The 23,934-nt window shown below is 35.6% G+C and overlaps 1 protein-coding gene across 1 annotated transcript in view; it reads left to right on the top strand.

The window, feature by feature from the left end:
- Positions 1-12,463, top strand: part of LOC145258093 (peroxisomal membrane protein PMP34-like) — a 112,008-nt gene extending 99,545 nt beyond the window's left edge. Inside the window, exons 8-9 of the mRNA XM_080115830.1 lie at positions 6,118-6,179; positions 12,097-12,463. Coding sequence (XP_079971956.1) covers positions 6,118-6,179; positions 12,097-12,250 — 216 coding nt within the window. The 3' untranslated portion in view covers positions 12,251-12,463. The remainder of the gene's footprint in view (positions 1-6,117; positions 6,180-12,096) is intronic.
- The last annotated feature ends 11,471 nt before the right edge of the window (positions 12,464-23,934 follow it).

Raw genomic sequence — 23,934 nt, 5'->3', positions numbered from 1 at the left:
TTTCTCTCTGATAGTAGTGGTTGATGAACAGAAATCAGAGGCCCACAGTATTAATGCTGGAGTCCCTCAAGGGTCCATCCTGGTCCCAACTCTCTTTCTGATCTACATGAATGATCTCCCTAAACACATACTTAAATCATTCGTTGACATCTATGCTGATGACACGACCATCTACGGCAACACATCAAAGGCTGTATAATACAAAGTTCTCTCTAATTCTCTCTCCTCTGATCTCGAGCGTGTAGTTCAGTGGGGGAAGATGTGGCTGGTTACCTTTAATGCATCTAAAACCAAGCTCCTATCTTTACACCATCAACGCTCTGATCCCCATCTAGCATCAATTGTAATGGATGGCTCTCGCCTAGATGAAGCTCAATGTTTTGACAAGCTTCTGGGCTTGACCTTTACTCCTGATATATCAAATCTGTTGCCAGGGTCGCTGGAAAGATTGTGGGTTTCTTCTACCGCTCCAGAAGATATCTCACTACTGATGCAATTCTCTATCTATATAAAAGCCAAGTACGTCCAAGGATAGAATACTACTGCCATATCTGGGCAGGAGCTGCTAAAAACAGCCTATCCTGCCTTGACAGAGTACAAAATAGACTTCGTGGCTTATTGGAGATGCCCTTTTCTCTTCCCTGCAACCTCTCTCCCACAGAAGAGACGTTGCGAGCCTGTCTTTGTTTTACCGTTATTTTCATGGCAAGTGCTCGTCTGAGCTCCAATCTCTGGTCCCCCTCACCAATCTTTTATGAAAAACACCCGTCTAGCTGAAGCCACTGTCAAAAATTTTCTCCACTCTCTGTCTGTGCCTAAATCAAAACGTAGATTCCATGAACACAGCTTCTTTCTTAGAACAGCACGCCAGTGGAACTCTGTTCCGTCTGCCTGTTTCCCACCTGACTACAACTTGGATGTCTTCAAGTCCAACGTAAACAAGTTCCTGATGGGCCTACCCCTTAAGTAGACGCTTTATGAAATCCCAACACTAACGTACAATGTACTGTACATGCAATAACCCTTATCCCTGAGTGGCTTCTGGGCCTTGATAAGTGGTGACCTCCTTGTAAAAAAAAAAAGAAAAAAAAGGTAACTTTCAATTCATCGCTATAAATTAAATACCTTCCTTTAAGCATCATAATAAAAGGGAGGTAATAAATCTTTTTTTATAGAGTAACCTCCCTTGTATGTATTAACACCTGTTAACAAAACTTTACTAAAAGATTGAAAGTTTTTCAAGCTATATCTATTTACATCCATGTATCTAATGGAGATCTAAAAAATATTTTCAATCTATGGTGCCCCCCCCCATCCCCTGCTAAACTTTCACAAAAACTCGTCTAGTTACAACCACTATCAACAATTTCCCCTACTCTGTGTCTAAATTGAAATGCAAATTCCATTAAAAAATCTTCTTTTCTAGAACTGTCCACCTGTGGAACTCTTTTCCACTGGTCTGCTTTCCATCTTATTACAATATGGTCATCTTCAAGTCCAATATAAACAAGTTCTTGTTCAACCCCCCTCAATAATCCATTTCTATCCTATTTCCACCACCAACTATAAATATGCTGTTGTCGCAGTGACTACCGTACACTCATTAACCACTATCCTCGAGTGGCTTTCGGACCTTAAATTCCATAAAAAAAAAAAAATTACACCTCCATATAATTTGGATAAAATCCGTGCTCCTCCATCCAACTCATAAATGCAATTATTTAAAGGCCAAAAGATACAAACAAGGTCAAGGCCACACGATGATAAAAATAAAAAAGTTTTTGCATTTATTTATTGCAGACTATTTGACTTAAAGCTATGTTATGTTGAAGAATAGCTTCTCAGCAGATTACTAAAGTTAAGCAACATTGAGTTTGGTCAGTACTTAAATGGGCAGTTACTCGGCTTCTGATGTTGAGTTAGCCTCTTTCTCGACCCGCAAGACATCCCAAACTAACTGATTTTTTGTATTATTCTAACAACTTCTGGAAGGCCTCATGCCCCTCATCACAGATTCATTTATTCTCTTAAATGTCTCATAACAACAGCTTCTAAAGTTTTCCTTGAGCTTAGGAAATAACCAAAAGTCACAAGGAACAAAGCCTTGACAATAGGGAGGGTGAGGAACTATCTTGATGCCCATCTTGGCCAAATAATATGTGACGATTATGAAATCATGGACTGGTGCATTTTAACAAATTTGACATATTTTCAGTTTTTCATGAATGATTGTGTGTGAGCTTCCTACACTGACATCAAACTGTGGACTTATTGTCTCTATAAACACACGATGGTCCTTATCCATGAAATTCTTTATTTGGCCAATCAACTCTAATCAGTCCCACACCTCTCATCGTCCCTCACAAGACTCCCTGCCTTCCTTGAATCTCTTATGCCACTCAAAAACTGATGCTCAATTCATGCAAGATGGTCCAAAAGCAGTCTGAAGCATTCCATACGTTTCTGTGGCATTTTTTTTACATATTTTTCTTCTAAATTATCCTCACATCCAGATTGCATTTTTAAAATTCACCAGCTGTGACAATCAGGCTTTAGTAAGGTATATTCCAATTTCTGTTATAGCTGTTCATTTGAACGTGAAATCATAAAAATTGGTCAATCATCTCATGAAATTTATAGCAATAAGATACTGAATTTTCAAAATGGTCCGATAATTTTAAATGCCTGTAAAAAAAAGTCTGGAAACTTCTTGAAGGCACCTCTTACTTTCACATGGATATTTCTATTATATAACAAAAATATGAGCTCAATTGTAAAAAACGTAAATATTCCAGAGTTCATTTATAGCCTGACCTTTTACCTTGATATTTGGTTATTCCCTAAGCTCAAGGAAAACCTTAGATGCTGTCATTGTGAGGCAATTGAGTGGATGACAGAGGCTGTGATGAGGGTCATTAACTCACACAACTGGATTTCCAATGAGGCCTTCCAGAAGTTGTTGGAACGGTACAACAAGTGCATTGCAGCTGGAGGAGATTACTTCTAAGGAGACTAGAGTTTTATTTGTGTACTATCAATAAAAGTGCACATATAAAAAAGTCTGGAAACTTATTGAGTACACCTTGTATTCTCTCCAACCACATGCAGCAAATATGTATTGTACATTATTGGTGCTATTGTTTTGTCAACAAATAAAACGGCAGAAAGAAAACGACGATTGAGAAACAGTGTGATAACAATGGTATTTAGGTTATTGTTCGGACAAATATTAGAAAACTCAGGGAAGCAACACATATGGTGGATAGCAACAACATTCTAAGACACCCAAGTATTGAATTTAACTACATTTGGAATCCATTGATTAAAAATTTATAGGGGGGGGGGGTCCCGTCTTCCATTTTTTGTACCTATTTACTATGCCTCTCCACGGGACAAAGTTAGACACCAGGGTCGTTTTTTAATGTGGAGAAAAGGTACAAAAATAAAAAATTGTCTCAGTCATGAAGGACTGATCCTCCACTGACAGAGAACAAGAAATGGAAGTGCAGCATCTGAAGAACTGATACTATTTTTTGTAACCCTTCCACAAAATATGCCCAACCGAAGGGTGATAATCCATCCCCCAAACCTTTTTTCTTAGAGTCGCCTCCCTTGTACTGTGTTTTCTAGAAAAAAATGAAAGCACACATAAAATGTCTATCTAAGGTTTCGTAAAATTCTTTTTCACTAATAGCGAGAATTAACAAATGGATTCAGTTAAAAATTGAATCATAGGAAAGTCTTAAAAATATTCTAGTGACCCCTGAAAATTTACCCTTTTTTTATAATTTACAGATAGACCTGACGAAGGTCGAAGGTTTCATTGACCGAAATGTTGTGTCAACAACATACAGGATGAGAATAATTGTCCAAAGAGTCAAAACAATACACACATTCATATCTCACCTCAAAAATTCAGAGATGCATGTCAGAAAGACGTTTAAAACAAATATATATATATATATAAAAGACACTGTGTGTGCGTGTGTTAGTTTGTTTTCTATGGATTCAGAAACGATTATTCTGAATTTTTTGAAATTTCACACAAATGTACTTTATGTGTCTGGCAGTGCTCTTAGATAGGGTTTGTATCAGAATGACTCCAGTAAATATCAAAAATCGATAATCAAAAAATCTGATTAACACTCTGTTACAACCAAGTGCATTATAGATTTATAAGATCAAAGAATCCAACCTTGATCGCCCTTCGGGGCCCGTGGCGCAGTTGATAGAGACGTTGAATCTCTACGGTTCCAGATGAACATTGTCTGAAGATAGCGGTTTCAATCCCACCCAAAGCGTGCCAGAGGTAATTGGTCAAAAATGTGGTGAGACGACAACAACTACGGATGGCAGTGATGGCTGAGAATGCAGTTAGGAGATTCAAAGTTCCTATCCGCCGCGGTTACCCCCTGACGAAGGCCAGAGGAAGTTGGCCGAAACGTTGTGAACCAATAAAAAGATTCAAAAACAACAACTAATAAAGATGAGACTAATAGTCCGAAATAAAAATAAAATTAACATATAATGCTCATCTCAAAAAATGAATTCCAATTAAGGAATAATATATATATATGCATTATAGAAGTTTTATCATCGTACAAGTAGAAAGGTCCTGCGTATAAATTCAACAGTGGGTTCTTTGATAAGACAAAGGCACATTCAAAATTCAAAATGAATGTTTCTGTTACAAGCACAATTGAACCATAATACTTGATATTTGCATTTAAAACTTTAATTCAAATGATTATATATAAAAGCATTTTATAAAATCTACTGTACGTTCTCTACAGTGCAATGTAAACTCCAATACATTGCGGACTAAATCACTTTTGGGAGGCATGTGAAGTTTCTTTTTGGTGCACCGCAGTGGGTCTCTAACTAGAACTATTCAATCAATCGATTTGATTAAAAAAAATGGGTGATTTCAGAAAATTTGATGAAAATAAAAGTATTGGAAGTTGATCCTAATTCTTCCTGCAGGTAAAGAGTACAATTGTTATCTTCGGGCCGGGATCAAAGTGTAGTATCTGTTCTGCAGATGCTGCCCATAAATTAATTGGTCCTTGGTCAATGTAGGGGAAAGCCTTTATACTGAGACAATTACTATTTATTTGGATACTGCCAGAGTTTCCCATTTTTTACCCTTGTTTTAAGGGAACTGGTTTAACCCCACATTAAAAACGACCTTGTGTCACATTTGCTTTCGTGGGGAAGCAAATAAATATATAAAATGCACGCTATGCACTTTAAAGAAAAAAAAGAAAAAACGTTAAAATCAAACTTTTCAAGAAAATGAGAACGTCTGAACTCCAATCTCTGGTCCCCCCTCGCCAATCTTTTACAAAAAACACCCGTCTAGCTGAATCCACTGTCAAAAACTTTCCCCACTCTCTATTTGTGCCTAAATCAAAACGTAGATTCCATGAACAAAGCTTCTTTCTTAGAACTGCGCGCCTGTGGAACTCTGTTCCGTCTGCCTGCTTCCCTCCTAACTACAACTTGGATGTCTTCAAGTCCAATGTAAACAAATTCCTGATGAACCGCCCCCTTAAGTAGACACTTTAAATATCCACACTAACGTACTGTACTTACAATAACCCTTATCCCTGAGTGGCTTCCGGGCCTTGATAAGTGGTGACCACCTTGTAAAAAAAAAAAAAAAAATTTTTACCTTTTAACGAACATTTTACTGAAGTTTTCTACTGACAAACTCTTTATTTTCAGTTTATACAAATTACATGCAAAAAAGCATATCTGGCATAGAATGACGCACTGCAGTTTAACTGTAACCCCCCCCCCCCACTCCACGGCTGTTTATTTTACATTAAAAACATGTTCTGTTCGTTTGCTGACAGAACTTTTTGTTGTTGACCATGGGATGGGCACGGGAGTACTAAAAGTCTTGAAAGAGGATCAATTTCTTGTAAAGGGAAATAACTCTGGTTCCACCAAAACTACAAAAGAAGGTTTCAGAGACATCATTACTTAGGTCTTAATTTACTTAAATCTTGATTTGCATCTGGATGAGTCTATCGCTCCAAACAGGCAGTAACATGTAAGAATGAGGTCATTATACAAAAATAAGTAAAATATATTTTTCTCTTTTTATTTTAGGTTGGACTTGAAAAAGACAAATCACTTTTTGCAGTCATCAAGACATTTCTCAAACAAATCATGTAAGTTTTTTGATTTCATCTCTTCATGTCTATCTTGTCATTTATCCCATTTTCAAGATTTCCTTTGTATCTACAGGGTGGAACGATAAAATTGTCGCCTTAGAAAAGATGACATGATTCCATTTCCATTTGATGAAAACCGATTTTTCTTTTTTTTTTTTTTGTTGCAGACATGTACTAGTTGGTCAGTTGTGTACAAATCCCAAGAGCGATAGGAGCCTTCTATCATATCTGAAAGTGACACAATGTTCAACAAGCGAGATCGGAGATGCGCCACTGTACAACTCATGCTCTCTACCGATCCAAGTTATGGCAACAGGACCATTGCCAGCACCCTCAAAATGCATTGCTGATTTGTTATGAATAACAGGGACGTGTCCAGGTGATGAAAGCAAAGTTTCCAGCCATGGTTATAGTTTTTGGTGTGATTTCAAGTGAGGGCAACATCATGCCACCTCATATCTTCGAAGTCGGCTTCAAAGTCTACACCCAAGTGTACCTGGATGTGCTGAAGAGTGTGGTGATTTTCTATTGCAATCAGGTGGCCGACACTGGCTTTGGTAGCAGAACTCGGCACTGACCCACAAGTCCAAATGTTACATGATAAGGGCTGTCCCCTTTTCATGTAAGTATAAAAAAAGAGAGATTTAGTTAAAATGAAAATGAAATAGAATAGACGAAAATCGAACCTCGTAATTTAGGTTTAGAAATATATTACGAGAGAGAATTAGAAAATGGAATATAAAAAACAAACCATTGTTTAGCTTAGAGATAAAATAGCTTTAAGAAAAGAATGTGCATTTGTCAATTCTGTTATGAAAATTCAATTGAAGGAATGCAACTATAGGATAATTTAATAAACATGTTTTTAACATATTGGAAATATAGGTTACTGGGAATATAGGTTAAAATTCCTTTGTAAACAAAGGAAAAAGTTTTGGACACGCATTTCCAGAACACGTGAAAGAAGACACATGTTTTAACATGTGTCTGACGTCATGGAAAATGGGAAGTTCTCGATATAGTTAGAAACTTTAGAGTTAAGCGGAGAGAAACTGGGAGAGAGTCAGAGGGAGTCTGAGGACGACAGACGACAGTCCAGACATGGGATTCGAACGTCTAGAAACGAGACGGTCACCTTTGAAAATTAGAATGTGAAACTTGAATTGTTAACTATGAAAACCACGGCCGGTCGAAAAAGAAATAAACCCATCATGCGTTTTTATAAACGTCGTCTTTGTGTTGTAATTCTACCAAAAGGTAAAGTGAAAATTGTCATTATATGTCTTATGTATATCATGTGTTTTAAAATGTCTTCACATACACATCTTACATACACAATATGAACACTAAGACTGTCTCAACACTATCTCCTCACTCAAAGAGCTTCTACACTTCTAAGTATGAACTTTTTTATATATGAATCTCTTCATAACACAGAACGCAACAACATCTCTAAGTCTTTCGACATCCCTCTTAATAAGACTCTAAGACTCCCACATAACACAAAGAGACCCAGGTTTTCAGAAGAAGTGCTATGACTTTATACTCTTTTCTCACCCCCCCCCCTTCTCTCCCGATCTGAATCCGCTGGACAACTTTATTTGGTCATACATTGTGCCCATCATCAACATGACCTCACATAACACCAAAGCCAACCTGATCGCTACCATTTGCCGAGTATTCGCTGATCTCCTGCCAGTACTTGTAAAAAAGACATGCTCCCAGTTCCAGACCCGTATCAAGGTGGTAATTGAGGCTAAAGGCAGCTACATTGAATAGATGTTATCTCTACTACATAATCAAGTTGTGTTGCTTTTATTCGGGTGACAATTTTATCATTTTACCTTGTATATGCTTATTATTCTACTTTGGAGATGTTTTTCTATCAATCTATCCATTTTTATTGTATATTTGTATCTGTTTCTGAGTCTTTCTGCCTATCTGAATGCAAAAAAGGTTTTCAAAACTTGAGTATATTTTAATTTTTTTTTTTTTTTTTGCTCAAAAAATCAAAATATTAAATGGAAATAATGTATATATATTATTTTTCTTCTGTTTATTTTTTATTTTTTTATTCAAGTTTTTCTTTTCTATCTACTGATTAAAAACCGATTCACACGGTTCTCAATCAAAACAGCCACTATTTTTTTTATTTATTAATTCACAAGTATTGTGAAGTGTACATATGCACAAACAAACGTTATCTACATATTAATACGATAGCGTGTGTGGTATTTTCTGTGTCATGCTTACATCCGGGTCGTTTAATTGTTATGTACTTCCATTTCTTGTTATAAATAATGTTACCAAGAATTCTTCATAAGTTTTGGTTTCAATTTCGATTATAATTGAAGGAACTAAAGTTTATATATATATTGACTGCCGTATAAACGGTCGGGTTTCAATCCTGGCTTGAGGTAGTTGCCTGTCTAGCCGCACTGGTGAGCTGTGAAACAGCGAAGCAGTACTGTATGTGGATGACTATAGTGCTCCTCACCTTGAGTTGAGCATATTGAGAAGTGAAAAACGAATTACCATTAGCATATAAGCGACGCTCTTTGTGTAAACAAATCGAGCGGAGGTATTTCGGACGATATCAAAACATCGTTAAACTCACTACTCGTTCAAGCAGCCGCCAATAGCGTAATGGTTAGAAGCCTTGACTGCCGTATAAACGGTCGGGTTTCAATCCTGGCTTGAGGTAGTTGCCTGTCTAGCCGCACTGATGAGCTGTGAAACAGCGAAACAGTACTGTATGTGGATGACTATATATATATATATATATATATATATATATATATATATATATATATATAATGGAAATGATAATTAATAAAAACTGAAGAAAGTGCTTAATACTGTTATAGAGCAAATATGCGTTTTATTTTTTATTACCATATCTTTCTGTTAAATTAAATTATTGTTTTAGCTACCCGGCCGTTTTTTTTGGCCGTCTGTAAAGGTTTGAGGAAGCTACAGACGGCCACCAAAAAAAACGGCTGGGTAGCTGAAAAAATAATGTAACTTAACAGAAAGATACGGTAATAAAAAATAAAACGTATATATATATATATATATATATATATATATATATATTCATAAGTTTGGGATTTGGTTTCGATTGAAGATGATGAACGCAAGTATATATGGATATATTTTTGAAATCACAACTTTATAACATAAAAATCAATAGAATATTAACCCTATAATAATATTTACGAAATCTGCAAGAATTAAAATATCTTATTTAACTGCAACCGACGAACTGCAAGCACTTGTACACCTCGACGTAAATACCTCTGACAAACCTGACAAGCAGCAAAATCCCACCCCTTAACAGTTGAGATCCCTAGATGTAAGAGAGTCTTCTACTCCAGTAGTTTTTTCCCCAGAACTGCTAGACTTTGGAATTCCCTTCCGGGTTCCTGCTTCCCCAACTGTACTGACATGCAGAAGTTCAAGTGTAACATGAACTGACATCTTGCTGCCCAACTCCCCACATAGTACCCCTGTAGCTTATGTCCTTGATAGCAGCCCCTACATCAAAGTGGCAATGTGCCTTGTTTGGGGTGAAAATGTAATAATAAAAAAAAAGGAAAAAAAAGCATATTTTATGACCTGGCCTCCCTGCTAGTTTAGATAAATACTTTAGCAGTTTTAACAAAAAAGCTACAATATTATCAGAGCGTCTCCATTTACACTGAACATCTACAGAATGCCAACATTACATATGAATGAGTCCCCTGTGGAATTTTCACAGGTCCCGCTAGTCATTATTATTTAATTTATTTTTTTTTGCGAATTAGTCCACTGGGCAAATAATTCCTAGTAATATCTAATACTCGATAAGCATTGATTCCAAAATAATGCATACACAATCCGCATAAATTAAAATATGTTTAAGCGTATTGTACAACCGGGCAACACCGGGCGCCTAGCTAGTAATATATATGCATGTAAAAAATATATGTTTACCTTTATATTCACTATAAATAAATCTAATGAATATAAATATTATGTATTTTTTCATCTGTTTCCTGTTATTTCGGTCTTTTTTTTATGGGGGGTCACCACTTATCAAGGCCCGGAGGCCACTCAGGGATAAGGGTTATTGCGTGTACAGTCTGTATATCTATTTTCAAACTTTTCTATTTATTTTTTTCAAATTTTTGCTTTCTATTTCATGTATTAAAACCCGACTTATATCTTTCAGCATCTGACATCTCATTATCTATTATCCTCATCATCTGACATCTCATTATCTATTATCCTCATCATCTGATATCTCGTTATCTATTATCCTCATCATCTGACATCTCATTATCTATTATCCTCATCATCTGACATCTCGTTATCTATTATCTTCATCATCTGACATCTCGTTATCTATTATCCTCATCATCTGACATCTCATTATCTATTATCCTCATCATCTGACATCTCGTTATCTATTATCCTCATCATCTGACATCTCGTTATCTATTATCCTCATCATCTGACATCTCATTATCTATTATCCTCATCATCTGACATCTCGTTATCTATTATCCTCATCATCTGACATCTCGTTATCTATTATCCTCATCATCTGACATCTCATTATCTATTATCCTCATCATCTGACATCTCATTATCTATTATCCTCATCATCTGACATCTCGTTATCTATTATCTTCATCATCTGACATCTCGTTATCTATTATCCTCATCATCTGACATCTCATTATCTATTATCCTCATCATCTGACATCTCGTTATCTATTATCCTCATCATCTGACATCTCATTATCTATTATCCTCATCATCTGACATCTCGTTATCTATTATCCTCATCATCTGACATCTCGTTATCTATTATCCTCATCATCTGACATCTCGTTATCTGTTATCATCATTTAATTGTAGCATTCTCATTCTCTTTGTATATTTTGTAAATTTTTGAAAGCACAACACGCAACGGATGTGTAAACATGGATATCAAAACGCGTCTGTTACATTTCTACACTCGACAAAATTTTAGACGATCTAACGTGTGCGAACAATAAAAAAAATGTGTACAACATATCAATGAATCATTCATTTCGTATAAACGAGAGGATTCTATTTTTGGCATTCATTTCCCTGATATCTTTCTGGTTGGAATTCTTTGAAAAAAGAAACTGTTTGAATTATGAGTCATTTTAGTTTTATAAAAAAATTTTTTATTTTTATTTTTACACGGTGGTCACCACTTATCAAGGCCCCGAAGCCACTCATGGATATAAAAAAATAAGAATGTTTTTCCATACAAAATGGCAGTATCAATCCTGAGAAACTTGGAATTGTAAAAGCTTGCAGACAAAGACAAATAGAGCTGCCAATCCGAAGAAGTCTTGATATGAAAAGCAGAGTTCCTTCTTGTGTGAAGGCAAAAAAGTTATGTGCAGGAATTCTAAAAGAATTTCATGGAATGATTCTGGTTTCTGATTGGTTGCTAACAGAGCTTGGCTCCATCTGATTGGTCAGTTGTTATCACCTTTTTCTAGAAAAAGAACATTTCTATTTTTTGTAACCATACAACAGGGAGACCAAAAATATTGAAACAATTTCTCATTGATATCTTTCTAGTTATAATTCTTTCTAGAAAGAAACTGTGTATTTATGAGATGAGTCAAGTGAAGGTTGCCAACATCCTAAATAAATGTGTTTCTGTGGAACAAAATAGATTTGAATTTGGCACACCCAGGTTATCAGTATTTGTTTTTAACCACTCAGCTACCGTCACCTTCCAGCATATCATCCAATCATATTTGGTACAAATATGGTTGGAAAGTAAAACGATTATCATTTTTATTAACTGGCACCCTTTACATATTTCAGAGAGTTTTTTTTTTTATCTATATTTACCTGTATTCATGTCTGTTTATCTTTTCAGGGTACAGGGTATCTCTTCTGCTTTTTGCGGACTCGAGGCTAAACTCCTGCAGACTGTTTTCACGAGTGCGTTGATGTTCCTCATCTACGAGAAACTCCTGCTCGTCATCAAACTCGTCGGATTACAGACAATCTTCACAGAAAAGCAACATTAATTTTCATTTGGACAACTTCATCTGGAAACCATTGGACTCATTTTTCATATCGGACTTTTCCAGAGACTGAAATTAAAAGTGACAAAAATCTTTTAATTTAACTCTCTTTCTTTCTCTTATTCTTTTTTTTCCTTTTCTCTTTCTCTCACACATAAAACGGGCAATTTATCTGGCGTTGTGTATGCAGTTAAGATTGAAATTTTATTAACTCTCTTTTTTTCTATTTGTCTTTTGTTTTCTTTCTCTATCACAAAATTTTATCTGGAACTCCACATTGTTCTCTTCTTTATTGTGTGTGCTGTATACATGGTTTCTTATTAATGTCATTTTGTATTTATGTGCGTGTGTGTGCGCACGCGCGTGTGTGTGTGTGTGTGTGTGTGTGTGTGTGTGTGTGTGTGTGTGATTCACAGATTAGCTTATTGAAATTTACAAAAAAAAACAAACAAACACCTGAAAACGTCCATTTTTATGAAGAAGTCAGATGTTATTATAATTTAAAGACAAACGAAGATAGACTTCAAAGAATAAAAAAGATTAAAAAATTTTTTTCGTTTGTGTGATTATTTTAACATTACCGTAAACAGACAAAACCAAATAGCTCTGACATCGACAATGGAAAGTTTTTTGTTTTTTTTTTACTTGGGAGTCACTATTTATCAAGGCCCGAAGGCCAGTCGAGGATAAGACTTAATGAGTGTAAGGTGGTAGTGTAGTAATCTTTAATCGTGTAAATTCAACTCAGTCTGAAACATCAGGCTTTTTATATCCAACCGGAAGCATCTGATTTGCATGGTAGGTGACAAAATTGCAAGCATATAAAGAGAAAAGGCACTTTTTTCTTTTTTCTTCATTCTCTGTGTTGACATGGAACTCTACAGACTTCACACAAACAGGTTTGTACTAATTTTTTTTAAGTGCTTAATTATAGAAGAGCAACTTATTTTGCTAATTTATTTATTGCGGATAATCATCCTCATCTTTATTAGTTGTTGTTTTTATTAATTTATTTATTGCGGATAATCATCCTCATCTTTATTAGTTGTTGTTTTTATTAATTTATTTATTGAGATGACTATCATCCTCATCTTTCTTAGTTGTTGTTTCACAACATTTCGGCCAACTATTTCTCTGGCCTTTGTCAGTTGGTAACCACGACGGATAGGAACTCCGAATCTCTAACTGCATTTTCAGCAATTACTGCCATCCATAGTTGTTGTCATCTCACCATGTTTTTGGCCAAATAAGCCTCTGGCCGGCTTTGGGCAGGATTGAAACTACTATCTTCAGACAATGCTCATCTGAAACCGTAGAGATTCAACATCTATCCACTGTGTGATGGGCCCCAGTTTCAAGCATAGTCCGGCCAGAGGCTTACTTGGCCAAACGTGGTGAGACAACAACAACTATGGAATTCCCTCCCTTCCCTGACTATACTGACATGCAGAAGGTCAAGTGTAATGTGAAAAACATCTTGCTGCCCAACTCCCTACAGATTGTCTTGGCAAATCTGGTTCCTATTAGTAGCCCCTTACAACTCAGTGTCACTGTGTTTGGGATGAAAAAAAAACAGTAAAAAAAAAAACAAACAAAATGTGGTGAGGGTAGGGGATAAGATAAAAACAATGAAAATAAAAAATATTCCCGGGCAATGCCGGTTATCCAACAACTAGTATTTTAGATTAGGAGAAAGCAACTTTTTAATGATTCTAATTTTGCTGGAGATAAAAAATTTTCAGCTTTGGAACTCTTAAAAAGTTTTGAAGCTTAAGAAAACTGTCATTTATGGCCCAATAAATGGTATTTTACATTTTTAGAGTGACTGGATATCCAGAAGAATAAAAATCATTTAAATCATTCAACTTCCTATTGTGTTTATAAGAAAGCATTTTGGATGTATCTTTGCATTTCGACAGGAGTCTTTTTGTCTGTCTGTTAGTCCATTGGTCTGTCACACTTAAGTTATTTTTCACTGAATCTTATAAAACTAAGCTTTACAGGGTGTTCCAAAAATTTGACATCATTTCGCAGGCCAATAATTTTGGCAATTTTCATTGAAATGACCTCAAATGTACATAGCTTGTATAGAAACCTGCCAGAGAGATGGATCGGGCATGGTGGTGAGGAACACAATTTTCTGCTGAAATCGCCACCACGATCACTTGACCTGACACCGTGTGATTTTTTTCCTCTGGGGATATGTGAAAGGACTTGTCTATGTGCTCCCTCTGCTTATGTTAAAGAACTCAAGCAGAGAATAACTGCTGCACTGGAGAATCCTACCCAAGACATGCTGCAGCATGTTTGGCATGAATTTGATTACCGACTTGATGTGTGCAGAGTTACAGGCGGCACTCATATTAAACATTTGTGAACATTATGAAATTGGTCATAGAATCTACAAATCTTTTTTTTTTAAATGTTAAATTATGATGTTCAACATAAAGTTTGTGCAGTTTCATTAAAAGAAACTGAGTAGTTTAATTTAAAATGATGTCAAATTTTTTTGAATACCCTGTATTTAAATTAAATTTCAATAAATCTTACAAAACTAAGCTGTATTTAAATTAAATTTAATGGTTTTGTCAGTGATCTTGCCAGAAACTGCCACTCTCCCATTGGTCTCTTTAGTTACAAGCGATGCTGCTCCAGCTGAGCAGACAGGACAACTACAAGGTACCTTCAATAAATTTCCAGACTTTTTCGTACAGGCACTTTTATCGATATGAAACTTTAGTCCCCTTCGAAGTAATCTCCTCCGGCTGCAATGCACTTATTGTACCATTCCAACAACTTTAGAAATCCCTTAGAAGTCCTCTTGTGTCAGCATGTCAATGACTCTTGTCACAACCTCTTTCATCTCTTCAATTAGGTATTTTGAAGATAAAAATTATTTATGTTAAAGAAGTTCCCAAAAATGTTAACTTAATGAAAAGAATATTCACATAAACAAAATATGTGAAAAGTGAAATCATCCGATTTGTGATCTTAGTCAGGTGGAGTTTATGACGTAATGAGATAATTTGAGAGATACGTAGAAATTAGTCAAGAGTTGGCAGTCAGAGAGGAAAGTCAAGTCAGTAGTCAGAGGGAGAGAGCCGACCCATGGACTGTAATAGCTCCGAGCAGGGGAAACTCTTGGAAAAATGTTGATTGGGGAAACATTGGTAAATAAAGTTGCTATAAATAAAAACAAGATTTTGAGTTGTACGGATTTTCATTTGCAGCTTTTCCAGGAATTTGTCAAATCAAGATGAATAAGGTTTGTTTCTTCTCCATTGACTGATGTTACCCCCCCCCCCAAAAAAAAAAGAATTGTTATCTTTTTATTGCCAATTGAAATGTACGTTTTCCATGACTTTGATAACATAGGATAAGGTCGGTGAATGCAGAAGTGCTTTTTTTTTTTTAGCACTTGCATTAAGTGGCTTCATGTCTCATCCGGAGCGACTTCCGTAAGAAATCCCCAAATTAAATCAGTTCTAAGTTTGACCATAACTGATATTCTGACCAAGTTTGGTGACAATTAGTCAAGCTAGGCTGTTTACAAATAAGCAAACAAATAAAGTTACAAATTCGACCAAATGCTTTTTAGAGGTTTTATTTTTGTAAAATATTTCAATGATTAAATTATTAACTCGTTATGACCTAAATTATGATTTAGGTGATTAAAAAATATTTATTGTTAATTTTATGACCTGAATTATGATGTGGATGATTAAAAAAAATTATTGTTAATTTTAGTTTAATGGGTAATCATACTATGATTGTCTTCAAACTGGAAAAATTATGAAGTTCAATAGTTAAACTACCACTGAGGATTTTTGCATTTCATAAACTTACCTTGATTATCATCCATAGTGCTTGAAAAAAAAGTTTGTTTATGACAACAAACGAAATCCTTCACTCTCGGAGACAGATGGCGGCATACTGAATGTAAGCAATGGACAATTGCAATCTGGATGTATTTGGAATCTACCCAGATACTGAACTAATACGTACAAGGTGTGTTTGAATAAATTTCCACTTTATTTATGCCGTTATCTTCATTTATTTACGACTAAACGAATTAGTTCAACCAAGTCATAAAGGGTTAATTTTAAGTGGAACAGTGACCCCCCATCCACCTTCCTTCAAAATTGCATGAATTATAACGAACAACAAATGTACACACCGTTTGTTATAAATGTAGAAACTTGAATTTAAGTTTTGAGCCAAATTCACCTCTGTTGAGTAAAAGAGAGTGCTCCTACCATACACACACACACACACGCATACACACACACACGCGCGCATACACACACACACACACACACACACACACAAAATTCACCCATAAAAATCTTTAATAAAATCACAGTCGTTTTTGTCTTTTTTCTAATCGCTCCTCTTAAAACATATCCCGACAGTTAGCGAATATTCAGCTAGTATGTTTTATTTATGTTATTATTCTAAATAATAGAAGCTTCGTGGTCGCTGAATAATGTTTTTTTTCTTTTTTAATATTGGTCAAGCTGGCTTTAATCCAACTATGTGAGCATGTTGCAAATTATTAATGCTTGAAAGTTCAAAAATATACAAATTAAATGTCATCCATTTAGATTCACCCGACTACTGTTCTTATTTTGAATGTTATTTTTACAACAGTTTGGTCGATGTAACCTTCGACCTGTTTCAGCTGTATCTTGTTGAACTCGGGAATTTTTTTGTTGAACTCGGGAAAGATTACCGAGTTCAACAACAAGATACAGATGAAGAAAGCGGTTACATCGACCAAAATGTGAAAATCAAGATGAGAACAATAAGCCTGTCTACAATTCAACTATATTGATCATCATTGAATCCTGGGCAACGTCGGGCCTCCTTACTAAATTTCCATCTATGACTTGTCCACCATGTTTTAGTCAGGAATATGCAACAATCAACGATCAATGATGTGTGGGGATACTTTGTTGATCGTCTCATCAGTAAGAGGTTTGTTCCTGAATTTGATTTCGAGTACAGAAGTGCATATTTGAAATATCGAAATATTGAAATATTTGAAATATCGAAATATTAAAATATTGAAATATTTGATATATTGAAATATTTGAAATATTGAAATATTTGAAATATTTGAAATATCGAAATATTGAAATATTGAAATATTTGATATATTGAAATATTTGATATATTGAAATATTGAAATATTTGAAATATCGAAATACTGAAATATTTGATATATTGAAATATTTGATATATTGAAATATTTGATATATTTGATATATTGAAATATTGAAATATGTGAAATATCGAAATATTGAAATATTTGATATATTGAAATATTTGATATATTGAAATATTTGATATATTTGATATATTGAAATATTGAAATATTTGATATATTGAAATATTTGATATATTGAAATATTGAAATATTTGATATATTGAAATATTGAAATATTTGATATATTGAAATATTTGATATATTTGATATATTGAAATATTTGATATATTGAAATATTTGATATATTTGATATATTGAAATATCGAAATATTGAAATATTGATATATTTAAATATTGAAATATTGATATATTTGATATATTGAAATATTTGATATATTGAAATATTTGATATATTTGATATATTGAAATATCGAAATATTGAAATATTTGATATATTTAAATATTGATATATTTGATATATTGAAATATTTGATATATTGAAATATTGAAATATTTGATATATTTGATATATTGAAATATCGAAATATTGAAATATTTGAAATATTGAAATATTTGATATATTAAAATATTGAAATATTTGATATATTGAAATATTGAAATATTGATATATTGAAATATTGAAATATTGAAATATTTGATATATTTGATATATTGAAATATCGAAATATTGAAATATTTGATATATTGAAATATTGTATATATTTGATATATTGAAATATTGAAATATATGAAATATTGAAATATTTGATATATTGAAATATTGAAATATATGAAATATTGAAATATCGAAATATTGAAATATTTGATATATTGAAATATTGAAATATTTGAAATATTAGAATATTGAAATATTTGAAATATTGAAATATTGAAATATTTGAAATATTGAAATATCGAAATATTTGAAATATTTGATATATTTAAATATTGAAATATTTGAAATATTGAAATATTCGAAATATTGAAATATCGAAATATCGAAATATTGAAATATCGAAATATTGAAATATTAAAAAATGTTACAAAACAATAAAACAAAAACTGTTGAAAACCTCTTTCTCTACTATTACATAAAAGTTACTTTGTGTGTGAGTGTGTGTATATATGTGTGTGAGTGTGTGTATGTATGTGAGTGTGTGTATGTATGTGTGTGAGTGTGTGTATATATGTGTGTGAGTGTGTGTATGTATGTGTGTGAGTGTGTGTGGGTTTGTGTGTGTGTGTGTGTGACTATGTGTGCGTGAGTGTGTGTGTGTGAGTGTGTGTGTGAGTATGTGTGAGTGTTTGAGCGTGAGTGTGTGTGTGTGAGTGTGTGTGAAGTTGTGTGTGAGTAGGTGTGTGTGAGTGTGTGTGTTAGTGTGTGTGTGTTAGTGTGTGTGTGTGTGAGTAGGTGTGTGTGAGTGCGTGTGTGTGTTGTGTGTGTGAGTATACGTGTGTGTGAGTGTGAGTGGGCGAATGTGATTGCGTGTGTGAGTCTGTGTGTGTGTTTGTGTGAGTGTGTATGTGAGTGAGTGTGTCTGTGTGAGTGTGCGTGTGTGTGTGTGTGCATGAAAGTGTGAATAGGTTTGTGTCTGTGTCTGTGTGTGTGTGTGTGTGTGTGTGTGTGTGAGGGAGTTTGTGAGTGTGTGTGTGTGTCTGTGTGAGTGTGTTTGTGAGTGTGTGTGTGAGTGTGCGATGGACCCGATTTTCAAAATAGTCTTTTTCTCATATAGATAAAAATATAATTTTTACGGTGGACTATTTTACTTTACACTGGCCAAGGGAAAAAATAAAACGCAGCCCATGTGTGATGCAGAGGTGTATATTTGAAACGTATCATTCAACAGTTATAAAACAAAGACTGTTGAAAATTAATAACTGAAACTTGGTGGACAAGTCGGGCATTGATCAAAGTTTGTACTAAAAATTGTCAGATTTTCTGGAAGATTGTGACGTTTGTTAACAATTCTATAACATTTGCAGAAGGGGTTATCATACTGTACAATTCGAGGCACATATTGGAATTACTCATGAATATAAATGTACGAGGTGTCTTTAATAAGTTTCCAGACTTTTTATACAGGTATTTAAAATAGCCATAAAAATCTAGTATGTTATTGCTATGCATCTTATGTGATTTCAGGTTCAAATGAACAGCTACAGCAGGAATTGGAATACACCCTACTAAAACCTGATTGTAATAACTGGTCAATTTCAAAAAATGCTAAAGAAACGTATGGAATGCTTCAGACTGCTTTTGGATCATTTTGCATGAATCGAGCATCAGTTTTTGAGTGGCATAAGAGATTCAAGGAAGGCAGAGAATCTGTGAGGGATGATGAGAGGAGTGGGAGGAGTAAGGAAGTCAGGACACCAGAGCTGATTAGCCAAATAAAGAATTTCATGGAGAAGGACCGTCATGTGTCTATAGAGACAATAAGTGCACAGTTTGATGTCAGTGTGGGAACTGTACATACAATTATTCGTGAGGAAGTAAAGATGCGGAAGATTTATGTGAAATGTGTGCTAAGGGTGTTCAGAGAAGATCAGAAAGAAAGCCGTTGTCATAACAACAGGAAGATGGTCGAGCTGATCAATTCAGATCCCGCAGTTCTTGATTCTCTGGTGACCAAGAGACTAAGAGACAAAGTTCCCAATGGACGCATGTTGGCTCTTCTAGATGCAAGAAAGGCAGACAGAACAAACCCACCCAGACACGATGATCCCTTTTTTTGACAGCATGGACACAATCTACATGCACTGCGTTTCCTATGGACAGACAGTCAACAAGGAATTCTTTGTTGAGGTTTTAAAGGAGTTCAGGAAGAGTTTCCGTTGAAAGAGTCAAGCACTCTTCAAATCGTGTCAGTGGTATTTTCACGAGGACAATGCACCAGTCAACAACTCCATCTTTTGCCACAGGACTATTTGACAAAGATGGGCATCAAGACAGTTCCTCATCCCCACCCCATTGTCCAGGCCTTGCTCCCTGTGATTTTTGGTCATTCACTAAGTTAAAAAAAAAACTTAGAGGCTTTCGTTATGAGATAATTGAGGAGATGAAAGAGGCTGTGATGAGGGTCATTGACACGCTCATACAAGAGGACTTCCATGGGATGTTCTAGAAGTTGTTGTGACGATGCAACAAATGCGTTGCAGCAGGAGGAGATTACTTTGAAGGGGAGTTTCATGTGTGTACTATCAATAAAATCTTGAAACTTATTTAAGGCACCTTGTATTATTCTATCATTTCTAAAAGGAATCAATACAAGCCCGTTCAACTGAATAAAAAAAAAAATACAAAATTATATCCAAACAAATGTATGAATTTTATACTTTTTATTACATGGTGGATGGGTGGCATTTCATTTGGGTCACCCTACATAACTTTGAACTTTCCATCAAACACATCATTAATAATTTGTAACATGCTTACATCTTTGGCTCAAAGCCATATTGACCGTTTTAAAAAAGAATTCCCCATCGACTGCTTCTACTACTTAAAATAATAACTAATATAAATAAAACATACTAGTTGAATATTCGCCAACTGTCTGGATATTTTATTAGAGGAGCAGAGATAGAGAGGAGAGAGAGAGAGAGAGAGAGAGAGAGAAAGATAAAGAGATAGAGGTAGATAGATGGATATATATATATATATATATATATATATATAAAATATATTTTAGTCATCGACATACAGACCTGTTTCGTTGTATCACAACTCATCAGTGCCGCTAGACTAACACCTCTCCCAAGCCGAGGATCGAACCTAGAACCGTCGTGATGACAGTCGGCAGTCCTATCCCCTTGACTACGGAATCGGTGGCCGAAATTAACTTGTCAGAACGATTATTTAAATAAACATTCGTCTGCTACTCGTAGAGGGCTCAAACGTTTGTTTGTAAACAAATCGCGAGCTTCGCATTATTTCAGCTAAATTAAGTAGCGAGTAAGATAATTTACAAGAGTGCTCTACCAAAGAGGGGAGCTTTATAAAATATATTTTAGTCATCGACATACAGACCTGTTTCGTTGTATCACAACTCATCAGTGCCGCTAGACTAACACCTCTCCCAAGCCGAGGATCGAACCTAGAACCGTCGTGATGACAGTCGGCAGTCCTATCCCCTTGACTACGGAATCGGTGGCCGAAATTAACTTGTCAGAACGATTATTTAAATAAACATTCGTCTGCTACTCGTAGAGGGCTCAAACGTTTGTTTGTAAACAAATCGCGAGCTTCGCATTATTTCAGCTAAATTAAGTAGCGAGTAAGATAATTTACAAGAGTGCTCTACCAAAGAGGGGAGCTTTATAAAATATATTTTAGTCATCGACATACAGACCTGTTTCGTTGTATCACAACTCATCAGTGCCGCTAGACTAACACCTCTCCCAAGCCGAGGATCGAACCTAGAACCGTCGTGATGACAGTCGGCAGTCCTATCCCCTTGACTACGGAATCGGTGGCCGAAATTAACTTGTCAGAACGATTATTTAAATAAACATTCGTCTGCTACTCGTAGAGGGCTCAAACGTTTGTTTGTAAACAAATCGCGAGCTTCGCATTATTTCAGCTAAATTAAGTAGCGAGTAAGATAATTTACAAGAGTGCTCTACCAAAGAGGGGAGCTTTATAAAATATATTTTAGTCATCGACATACAGACCTGTTTCGTTGTATCACAACTCATCAGTGCCGCTAGACTAACACCTCTCCCAAGCCGAGGATCGAACCTAGAACCGTCGTGATGACAGTCGGCAGTCCTATCCCCTTGACTACGGAATCGGTGGCCGAAATTAACTTGTCAGAACGATTATTTAAATAAACATTCGTCTGCTACTCGTAGAGGGCTCAAACGTTTGTTTGTAAACAAATCGCGAGCTTCGCATTATTTCAGCTAAATTAAGTAGCGAGTAAGATAATTTACAAGAGTGCTCTACCAAAGAGGGGAGCTTTATAAAATATATTTTAGTCATCGACATACAGACCTGTTTCGTTGTATCACAACTCATCAGTGCCGCTAGACTAACACCTCTCCCAAGCCGAGGATCGAACCTAGAACCGTCGTGATGACAGTCGGCAGTCCTATCCCCTTGACTACGGAATCGGTGGCCGAAATTAACTTGTCAGAACGATTATTTAAATAAACATTCGTCTGCTACTCGTAGAGGGCTCAAACGTTTGTTTGTAAACAAATCGCGAGCTTCGCATTATTTCAGCTAAATTAAGTAGCGAGTAAGATAATTTACAAGAGTGCTCTACCAAAGAGGGGAGCTTTATAAAATATATTTTAGTCATCGACATACAGACCTGTTTCGTTGTATCACAACTCATCAGTGCCGCTAGACTAACACCTCTCCCAAGCCGAGGATCGAACCTAGAACCGTCGTGATGACAGTCGGCAGTCCTATCCCCTTGACTACGGAATCGGTGGCCGAAATTAACTTGTCAGAACGATTATTTAAATAAACATTCGTCTGCTACTCGTAGAGGGCTCAAACGTTTGTTTGTAAACAAATCGCGAGCTTCGCATTATTTCAGCTAAATTAAGTAGCGAGTAAGATAATTTACAAGAGTGCTCTACCAAAGAGGGGAGCTTTATAAAATATATTTTAGTCATCGACATACAGACCTGTTTCGTTGTATCACAACTCATCAGTGCCGCTAGACTAACACCTCTCCCAAGCCGAGGATCGAACCTAGAACCGTCGTGATGACAGTCGGCAGTCCTATCCCCTTGACTACGGAATCGGTGGCCGAAATTAACTTGTCAGAACGATTATTTAAATAAACATTCGTCTGCTACTCGTAGAGGGCTCAAACGTTTGTTTGTAAACAAATCGCGAGCTTCGCATTATTTCAGCTAAATTAAGTAGCGAGTAAGATAATTTACAAGAGTGCTCTACCAAAGAGGGGAGCTTTATAAAATATATTTTAGTCATCGACATACAGACCTGTTTCGTTGTATCACAACTCATCAGTGCCGCTAGACTAACACCTCTCCCAAGCCGAGGATCGAACCTAGAACCGTCGTGATGACAGTCGGCAGTCCTATCCCCTTGACTACGGAATCGGTGGCCGAAATTAACTTGTCAGAACGATTATTTAAATAAACATTCGTCTGCTACTCGTAGAGGGCTCAAACGTTTGTTTGTAAACAAATCGCGAGCTTCGCATTATTTCAGCTAAATTAAGTAGCGAGTAAGATAATTTACAAGAGTGCTCTACCAAAGAGGGGAGCTTTATAAAATATATTTTAGTCATCGACATACAGACCTGTTTCGTTGTATCACAACTCATCAGTGCCGCTAGACTAACACCTCTCCCAAGCCGAGGATCGAACCTAGAACCGTCGTGATGACAGTCGGCAGTCCTATCCCCTTGACTACGGAATCGGTGGCCGAAATTAACTTGTCAGAACGATTATTTAAATAAACATTCGTCTGCTACTCGTAGAGGGCTCAAACGTTTGT

The sequence above is a fragment of the Euprymna scolopes genome, chromosome 33 (genome assembly GCF_053919585.1).
Source record: "Euprymna scolopes isolate OS-2025 chromosome 33, ASM5391958v1, whole genome shotgun sequence".
NCBI lineage: Eukaryota > Metazoa > Mollusca > Cephalopoda > Sepiida > Sepiolidae > Euprymna > Euprymna scolopes.
Note: the sequence above shows the minus strand (reverse complement) of the source record. Positions and strands in the feature narration are given on the sequence as shown.